The 10355-nt window shown below is 44.6% G+C and overlaps 1 protein-coding gene across 1 annotated transcript; it reads left to right on the top strand.

The window, feature by feature from the left end:
* The first annotated feature begins 417 nt into the window (after positions 1-417).
* On the top strand, positions 418-7770 carry NIFK (nucleolar protein interacting with the FHA domain of MKI67). The gene is made up of 6 exons (XM_053313014.1): positions 418-614; positions 1911-2039; positions 2533-2641; positions 4868-5079; positions 5913-5984; positions 7188-7770. The coding sequence occupies exons 1-6, from the start codon at positions 486-488 to the stop codon at positions 7368-7370; spliced, it is 834 nt and encodes a 277-aa protein (XP_053168989.1). The 5' UTR covers positions 418-485; the 3' UTR covers positions 7371-7770.
* The last annotated feature ends 2585 nt before the right edge of the window (positions 7771-10355 follow it).

The raw sequence follows: 10355 nt of genomic DNA, 5'->3' as shown, positions 1-10355 counted from the left end.
CGGGATGGAATTCCGTTAAAAAATAAAGGCATAAATGTCTAGGATACATATGCCTAAGTGCCCCTAGCATCCCTGTGAGCGAAGATGGTTAAAAGCGCAAGCCTGTGTATTTTTACTCAGAAGGGATTTTCCCCATTGTATTCAATAGGGTCTACTCCCACGTACGTTGCCCGGGCTTGAAAGTGAAACCCTACGAACATTTACCTGGGAGTAGACCCCACTGAACACAGTAGAACGACGAACACTTCTGAGCAAAAACACACAGGCTCTCTGTACCATTTGTGCGCTGCTGCTGCTGGGACGTCTTCGAGTCGAGAACCTCGTTTGACTGCTCTTTTAGCCTCCAGCCGGCAGGGGCCGCTACTGATCTTTCCTCTCCGCCCCCTATTTCTCTATCTTCTGGTGGCCCAAACGGAAGTGTCGGTAAGGTTATCCGGTGGTGGGTGGAGTGCGCATGTGCTGCCGTTCCCCACTGTCGTCGCGCCATGGCGGATTCGGTGGTTGTTGCCGCGGCCGCAGAACCGGCTCCCTCTGCTCTTCTCTCCTTGGACCCGGAGCGGCAAAAAGAGTTCCAGGCGAAGGTGCAGCGCGTGAGGAAGACGGCCGCTGCCAAGGTGAGGAAGGACCCCGCGTCGTGGTGGCTGCGGGGCGACCCCCCGCTCTCCATTTGCTCACACATAGAACGCTGCCTTATACTGAGTCGGACTCCTGCTCCCTCTAGCTCAGTAGTGCCTACTCTGACTGGCAGCAGCTCTTCAGGATTTCAGACCGGGGTCTTTCCCAGCCCAGCCTGGAGATGTGGGGGACTGATCCTGGGACCTTCTGTGTTCAAAGCAGGTTCTCTGCCACTGAGCTAAGGCCCCATCCTGGTTTATTCAGAGTTTCTGTTTCTTGCTTTATGCGGGTTGCCTGCCCTCCAAGACTGGCCTGGGAGAATATCCAGGTGACTGAAGGAAGCATTCCTGGATATGTTAATGGCTTGCTGTTGGAGTGGGGTGGGACTCTCTAGAAGTGCTGCAGTTAGAGTTGGCAACCATATGCTTTTATCTTATCAAAACAGTAACTTTAAAAAAAACTATAATGGTGATAAAAACCAGAACATACACACACATACACCAGCAACAGTTTAACACAGCTGTTGTAAGCTGTGTTCTCTCTAACAGGGATTCCCAGATGCTGTTGACTACAGTTTCCAGCTGCAGTAGCCTTTGCTTGGGGATTATATGAGTTGTGGTCAACAACATCTGGAAATCCCTGTTAGAGGGAACATTGGTTGTAAGTCTAGTGGTTAAGAGGCTGATCTGTGAATCTGGACTCTCCTAATCCAAGTCTCTTACATTCCATGAACTTGCTAAGTGGCTTTAGACAAGCTGCTCTCTCTGACTTAGTCCCACCCACTCTCCACCTTGCAGTATGGGGATAAATAATGCTTACAGTCTGTTTATAAGGATTTCATTATAATACATGTGAAGTGCTTTGCACTCTAAAAAAGTGCCATACAAATAGTATCAACAGTAATAACACATCAGAGCTTAAAAACCTCATTGCCTACTGAACAGAAACGTGCTTAGCTCAAAGGATTTTTCTGAAGAGCCAAATCTTGGACTGATGTCTGAAGGTATTCGAAGCAGGGGCTTGATGAACTTCCCTCGGAAGAACAAGAGAGTCTTGTGACACCTTGTTTTATTTTAGCATGAGCTTTCGTGGACTACAGTTGGTTATGCAACAAGTGTGTAATGGACTGCATCGAGTTTCACATCAAGTGTGCAAAGTGTAATCCTCAGTTGATGAAGAATGTGTGTATATAGATATGTAGAGAAAAACGTTTTAAGACTAAGGTTAAATGACCATGAAGTGCAAGAGGTATAGTCTGTAGTGATGTTCCTGTGTTCTCTCACTTTATATTACAGGTTGAAAAGCTGACCCCTGGTGTCATTTACTTGGGTCATATTCCTCAGGGCCTTTATGAACCACAGCTCAAAGAATACTTCAGTCAGTTTGGGACAGTCACAAGGCTTCGACTTGCAAGGAGTAAAAAGGTAACTCGTGCTTTGAAATGTTCTTTCAAACTTTATTTCTAACTTTGAAGATACACCCTTTCTTTTTAATACTGTGCATTTCATAGGCTTTCCTCTACTGAAGGCTTATTTGGTTGGGTGTTTAAAGGATTCAGTTCAGTTCCTTCCCCTCCAACCAGGTCCTGTCAGTCTTTGCAATGGAGAGCCCAAGTTTCTTCAGTCATTCATATTGGCCTTTCGGACAATCTTGGTTTATGTAATTTAGCATAGAAACTCCTTGTGTCAATTAACTTGCTGTGACAGTTCTTTTAAAAATATTTTTATGCAGAACTGCTTATTTTAAAGAATTCAAAGAACACTTGCTTGCATTAAAGGCAGTTCATTGCTATTCATATCATGGCTTAGTATCCCTTTCTTGTATTAAGATCCTTATCCAAGAAAAAACAATGTCCAGCAGGGACTCTGTTTTCCTATGTGAATGTAACTTTTAGAATTGTACTTTTACCTTTAACAGACTGGGGGCACTAAAGGCTATGCATTTCTGGAATTTGAATGTGATGAAGTTGCTAAGATTGTTGCAGATACCATGAACAACTACCTTTTCTGTGAGCGACTCTTGAAATGTAAGTATAGAAACTTGTTGTCCATAAAACTTGAACAGGTATTTCCCTGGCAGTTAGTGACATGTATTTAAAGTATAGCAGATTCAAAGTATGACTAGTTCTGGAATAGGCAAAGTTCATTACTCAGAAAACTCTCCCCCCAAACCTGCCATTCACATCGGCTTTTCTCCCACCCAGGTCTTCATCCCCATTCCCAATCTATCTTTGCTGTTCATACTTTCAGCTGCCACCTTTCTCTCAGAGACAGAGATTGCCTCATTAAAGCTGACTGCCTTTTAATTGCAGCTCAACATACCCAGTCTTAGGATTCAGTATAAGCCTGTTGGCTCTTGGTACAGCCACCCACCTTCCGCTGCCAAAGAAGTTGAGATGGCCTGAGAGTTTTGATCCTGGGCAGTTTTAAGGCTTACAGGCAGGGCTTGTTCCATTCACCAGCCCTGCCCTAGTGTTACTACCCCCAAGGTTCAGTCAGAGTCCCAGGGCTCCTTCATCACCGTGCCCCCCTCCTGGACTGGCCCCTCGTCACTGGCCAGTCCTCCCTTATATAGCTCCTGACAGCTGGGACAAGTCTTGCGAGGTCTTGCCTTGAGATCTCGTGGGAGCCGCTCCCAATCCTGCAAAGCTGTTGACAGCGAGGCAATGTCTCCCTGCTGGGGCCAGCATGAATGCTTCCAGGTGGTCGTATTGATGTCTATTTCTTCCCCCACCTGATAGGGTCCTCCCTGCAAGACCCAGGCAGGAGAAACCCCAACATGAAGCTCGCTGCGTTTATCTGTGGTGATCTGCTCCACTTTGGGGGGGGGGTTCCCCTACAAAGCTGCAGTCACATTCCCCAGGGAACTGCCTGCTTTGGGGTTGAAACCAAACCCCCAATAGCATGAGGTAACACATACTACTTAATAGGTGAAGCTTCCACAAATTCCTTCCCCTTGCTGTGCTTGCCATTGGTTGTGTGCGATGTTAGAGTGAGGCAGGCTCACTTAAATTGGTGTGTTTGACACTGTGTGCCCTGTAGTGTATTGGACTTGCCATCAGGAGTAAAGTGTAGGTTATGGTGGCCCTTTGTCATGGGATTTGAAAGGGGAATGAGGTGAGTTCCTTTCTCCCAAACAACTTGACCACATATAGGCTAATCTGTTGAAGAGCAATTCTGCATGGATTTTTATAGAGGGCTCTGAGAGAGTGTCTAATGCCCAAAGAAACATTTGGCCAGCTAATCTCTTGACCTAATCGGTCCTTACCATCACTTGTACATATTGTTCTCAGCTGAGATTCATATATGATTTTCTTCTTCTTCTTCCAGTTGGGAATAAATAACTTGCATCAAGAGTAAGGGAGATTTCTAGATGTGGCTATAGAAAGGATCTCTGCTTAAGAAGTTTTGGAAAGCCAGGTTTGGGCCTTAGGGAAAACATACCAGAGGGGTGGCTGAAAAGTGGCATTTTTAAAAAATAACATGAATAAAATCTAACTCTCTATACCTAACCACCTCTTGGAACAAGTACAAGTGAAGAAAAGCTAGATGGAAGCATGTGGCAGTAGTGGAAGGAGCCAGTCCAAGCGCATGGAAGCAGCTGAGTGGGCAGAACAGCTGTGAGATGTGAGCAAGTGTGTATGGCATACTGAAGCATCATGTGCAAGAAATAGAGAGTCCAGACATGTGGATGAAGGCAGTGCAGTCAGTGTTCCTCTTAAGGCATGCTCTCACAATTTTTTTTTAATGTCAGCTCAGTTCATTTTGGATCCTGCTCAAGTTGAATCAGGAAGGTCCCACTCTGAATGCGCGCTTACGCACACACATTTCCTTGATACTGCCATCCAGAAACAAAACTCATTCCACACACAGATGAGAAAAAATTAGAGGGAATACTGCAGGGCAGGGTTTCTTAACCTTGGGCCCCCAGATGTTGTTGGACTGCAATTCCCATTATCCCCAGATATGGCCTTTGTGGTTGAGGATGATGGGAGTTGTAGTCCAGCAATATCTGGGGGCCAAAGGTTAAGAAACCCTGCTGCAGGGCACTCCTTGTACCCCTTGATATGCTGGGAGGCAGAACATGTAATGCAGCCCAAAGTTGTGCCTATTAAGAATAGTCTAAGGAGGGGAGGAAGGAGAAGGTTTTTACACTACCCTGGAATCCGTAACTGGAAAACACTCGACTAAAATGACTGCTTTGATGCTTTGTGCCCTTAGCTTTTGTTTGTAACATGCTTCTTGTGATGCAGGCCAGTTTATGCCACCTGAAAAAGTGCATGGCAACCTCTTCAAAGGCAGTGAGAAGAAATTCAGTAAGCCCTCCCATCCAGCAGTAAGTCGCTATAATCGGACACGATCAGCCCAGCAGAAAGCAAAGATGATGCGGCGGCTGCTGAAGAAAGAGAGTTGCTTGCGGAAAAGACTGGCCGAGAAGGGGATCGATTACGATTTTCCTGGCTTTGTAAGTTAATACTCGTTCTCTGTGCAGTGTTCAGCAAAATAGAAGGGGTGGGGACAAACATGAATATTAAGTCAAGCACTCATTGCAAAATAAGTGCATTAAACAAGAGAGTCATTGATTGATTGGTCAAGTTGGTGCCAACTCTTAGCGACCACATAGATAGATTCTCTCTAGGATGATCTGTCTTCCACTTGGCCTTTAAGGTCCCTCAGTGGTGTCTTCATTGTTGTCATATCAAGTCCATCCTCCTTGCTGCAAGTCGTCCTCTTCTCTTTCCTTCAACTTTTCCCAGCATTACGGACTTCTCAAGGGAGCTGGGTCTTTGCATAATGTGTCCAAAGTATGATAGTTTGAGCCTGGTCATGTGTGCCTTGAGTGAAAATTCTGGATTGATTTGTTCTATGATCCATTGGTTTGTTTTCCTGGCTGTCCATGGTATCCTCAAGAGATTAAGAAGAATATATATTGAATGTGGTGGATCTGTGAGTCTTTGATTTGGTTATACCATTTCATGCGTGACACTGAGGCAAGCCTGGAATTGCCATCAAGTGGGCACTTAACAGAGTGCTATAGCCAGTCTCAGCTTCCTGAAGAGTATACCCATATGGTATATGTGTCTGGAAACATGTCTGCCCTTACTCTATACATTTTAAATACTTAGTTAACATGTTTTTAGTAAGATTTGTAAGCGCCAGCTGACATCCAGACTAATGATATGCATGTTGAGTAATATTAACACAAAGGGAATTTTTAGTTTTAAAAGCAGGTTAGAAGGGGATCTTGTTAATTTTATAAGAATTGTAAGAACTGATGATGATACTCTTTTCCCACAGGCTGCTGAAAGACCTGTGACAAAGAAGCTCTTGAAATCAGACTCCAGCATGAATGTGTCCGTAAACAGTGAGGTGTGTTTAAAACTGCTGCTTTACAAGATGCTTCTGGCAGGAAAGGGTTTGGTTCTTAGATACTGAATGGATTCTTCTGAGTTAATATCTTGAGCCCATCACTGGGAACCAATTATGGTTGGGTTTTCTTAAGGATGTGTATTAGCAAAATGATGCACATCCTTTATAATAAAATGACGTGCATTGAAGAGAGAGAACTGAAACAAAATGATGTGCATTCATGGGAGAGAGCTGGTCTTGTGGTAGCAAGCATGAATTGCCCCCTTTGCTATGCAGGGTCTGTCCTGGTTTACATTTGCATGGCAGACTAGATGTGAGCACTGTAAGATATTCCCCTTGGGGGATGGGGCCACTCTGAGAAGATCATTTGCATGAAGAAAGTTCCAAGTTCCCTTCTTGGCATCTCCAAATAGGTCTGAGAGAGATTCCTGCCTGCAACATTGGAGAAGCCGCTGCCAGTCTGGGTAGACAGTACTGACCTAGATGGACCAATGGTCTGACTCAGTAGAATGTAGCTTCGTGTGTTCCTGTGTAGTTTTTCTCTGAATCAGGCACAACTGCATCATTTTGCTGATGCACATCTTAAAAAACACACACAAAAAACCTCAGCCATAACTGGTTCCCAGTGATGGGCTCATGACAGGAATGAGCCCATCACTCCTTCTAGTGGCACCCTTGAATACATTTTGTGCCTTCCATGCTCCTTGACAGATCAGTGGTAATGCTGTAGTTCTGGCAGCTCAGATGCCCTGTTTTTTGTACTGACATACCCCCCGCCCCTCTTGTTCTCATCTCCCTAGTTGGATGGCATGGAATTTTTACTCATTGGTTCAGCAACAGAGATAATGGATAAAGTTACAGTACTTGCATACCAAACAGTTGACAGCGTGTTCTCCAGAAAACAATTGGAGGCAGATGGTCGGGCTCCCATCTTGAGTAGTGAGGATGGGTTGGGCAAGGTTCTGGTCCAGCTACAGCTGTTACTTGCCAATACAAGCTTGGTTAAAAATTTGTGTACACAAGTTGAAAAACACACACACACACACACAATAACTAGAACTATTGTTATTAGCTATTGTACCAGTGGGGATTCGATCCGGCAACCTTCTGCTTGTTAGTCAAGCATTTGCCCACTGCACCATTAGGTGGCTTAGAACAATGGTAGTCCTGTATAATTGGCACCAACCTTCTCTCTTCTTCCAGGATCCTACCCCGGTGTGTACGCCAACAGTTCTTGAGCGCCGAAAATCTCAGCCAGAAGATAATGCAACTGAAGAGGCAGAAATAATTTTCAAACTGCCACCTTCAAGTGCAAAGATTGCTGTGCAAAAAACCAAAACAAAGTCAAAAAGGAAAACTGCCAAGACAGTGAAATGTAAAACTTAAATATTTCTTTGCCCAAAGGACTTCTTTGAATACATATGGGAGTTCCCAGTGGTCCTGTTTTTGGAAGGCGGGGGGCATGAATAATTTCACTGCTTTATTTCTGTCATTTGACTGTCAAACCAGTATAAATAAACCCAGATTTCTGTATTACAAGATAAAATATTTTTAGATGCTACCAATTTGGAGCTGTTTCTGTCCTAAGGGGAAAGAAGCTGTGCTTCCTGCTTTGGGCTTTTTTCCCCAACAGTGGATGACCAAAGTCAAAAAAATTGTGTCCCAAATTCCTGCAGAGGAACTGTGCAAAATGGGAAAACGCAGATAAGATGTTGTTGAAAGCAGAGTATTGAGGAATACTCTTCCTTCTATAATTCAGTTTCAAAATAAATTTCAAATCAAGTCATTAATGAATGATGTCATTATTAAATATTATGTCTATTGCAGGCGGTAGTGGACAATAATGGCTCTTGGTAAGTGGGGGACAAGTAAAGCCCAAGGTATTTGATTAGTGTCATTTTAGTGTGTGTGATGGTCCAGGAGCACCACTCCAGGGCAGTTCACGCAATCACCATGAGGGTGGGAGAAGCCTCTTGCCCTAATTCAGGAGTTGTGTGTCTTCCTCCCTTGCCAATCACGTGTCAGTTAAAAACAAGGAGCTGGGAACTTTAGTAGTGGTTGAAGCCCCTGCTGGGTTTGACGCTCACACCCTAACCAGCTTCCATCACCAGCTTGAGAATGAGGTAGCCACTAAAATTGCCCCGCCAGCTGGGGTTAGTTCACCATCGAGTTCCCCACCTCCGACCTTGTGTTTACCTGACATGGGAGTGCGTGCAACTCCCATACTTGGGGAGGTGGCTTCTCCCACCAGCGTCTGAACTGGCCTTCTGTTTTGAGCTGGAGAGCAGACAGCTGTGACAAGTGGCAAGTAGCAGTGTGACATAAGCACAGCCCTGCTGGATCAGGCCCAAGGAGGCCCATCTAGTCCAGCATCCTGTTTCACACAGTGGCCCACCAGATGCCTCTGAGGAGCCCACAGGCAAGAGGTGAGAACATGCCCTCTCTCCTGCTGTGGCTCCCCTGCAACTGCTATTGAGGGGACCTACAATCCCTAATTGTAGAATATAGCCAGGCCTGTGGATTGCCCTGCCCCACAAACCTCAATTACTTATATGCTGCTTTTCATTCAACAGAGAAGTTCTCAAAGTGATTTACCCGAAAGTAAGTAAACTCAAATTTTGACAGTCTTGGATGAATAAGAAAAACACAATAGCTTCCCGTCATAGGTTTATTTATTAATGAAATAAATAAATGAAATAGGTTGACAAATGAGCTCTTAGAGATAGCTTGAGTGCATTCTTGGATAATCTTACATGCAGCTACACAGAATGTAGCAACATTTAGTGTAACGCCTGGATGTTTATCTGATCACAAAAATAGGTAAAATTCATCTTTTTAAAAATTTATTTATTAAAACATTTTTATACCGCCCAAAACTTACGTCTCTGGGCGGTTTACAACAGAATAAAAACAAAGTAAAACATTCATTAAGACAAAAATGGGGGGGAGGGGACCACACACACACATCTGTATGCCCTATAAAGCAAGATGAGGGGAGAATTGGGCTCAACCAAAAAAATAAGAAAAAGGAGATGGTTCCTTGTCCCCAAAAGGCTCACATTCTAAAAACAAACACAAGATACTCCCGCAAAAGCCACTGTAGGGATGCCATCGTAGGACTGAATAGGGACAGTTGCTCTCCCCCAGCTAAATATAAGAGAACCCACCACTTTAGAAAGTCTCTCTTCACCTTATTATCACGTAGCCAGTTCTGCTATTCCCTCTCGGGCTGGGCTGCAGGGTGCCTCTTGGTGTGCTCAGACTTGCCTGATGTAAGGCGATCTCAAGGGTTTCAACCTACCAGTGTCTTATATATGGCAGGGATGATCTGACGCTGCAAGCACTGGCTACCCAACTTCTACCTCATCCGGTAGAAATCTGGAGTGTATAAAAATGGACAATTGTTTTCCTTTGTTGTGTTTGAAGAAACAAAGGCAACCATCACATGGATGTATTGCATCTGTTGCCTCTTCATACATAAGATAAGATGGCAAATCAGTAGCACCCTACATCTAACAAATGTATGTTTGTGTAATCGATAGGTTGGTATTTTGTGCCATGCTCTGTAGTCATGCATAGTACCGTCTTTTCCCTCTCTCGTTATGTGGTCTGTAATCTGCATTCATTCTTTTTTTAAAAAGCTGCTTTTCACACTTTAGGTTTAATTATAGCAGCATGAGAATGAAAGGCCATGACATTTGCACTCTTCCACTGCAAAGTGGAAGGGTATGAGTAAATGGTACTTCTGACCTTTGTTTTCTCCCCCCCCCCCCCCCCCACCCGCCGAAATTGATCTCAGTGGCAGGAATGGTTTTGACATGTTTAAATGAAAGATGTTTCCCACTAGGGGGCAGGATTTCTCACGAGCATAGAAAACCAGGTTTTCCTTCTGTCTTCATGAATGGAGTTTCCGCTCTGAGTAGTGGCAGATTTTGGGATTTGGGTGAGTGAGAAAATGAAAAAGATTCCCAAAGGCAGAATAATATTGTTTAGGCTGCAATTCTGAACACACATTGGATGCAACCTGCCAGAATAAGTAAAGAGTTAGGACTTGGGTGTCCAGAAGGGGAGGCAAGAGGGGACTGTTGCCGTCCCCCTGGATTGTGCCAGTCCTTCTGCATAGGACTGTCAATGGGGCTTATTCCCAGGTAAGTGGGTATAGGATTGCAGCCTACGAACACCCCCTGGGGAAAAGTCCTGAGGACACACACAACTTGTTGGTTAGTCATCTGAGGACCCACCCACATGTTCCCTTTAACATGCCCCTTTAAAACATATTTAAGTCCAGAAATGCCACCTCTTTGACAAACAGAAGCTGCAGCGGGTGAGCAAATCCTGACTGGGACTGCAGTGGAGAGGGAGAGGGAGAAC

Source organism: Hemicordylus capensis, chromosome 3, assembly GCF_027244095.1.
Source record: "Hemicordylus capensis ecotype Gifberg chromosome 3, rHemCap1.1.pri, whole genome shotgun sequence".
Taxonomy (NCBI): domain Eukaryota; kingdom Metazoa; phylum Chordata; class Lepidosauria; order Squamata; family Cordylidae; genus Hemicordylus; species Hemicordylus capensis.
This window is presented reverse-complemented; position numbering and strand designations above follow the sequence as displayed.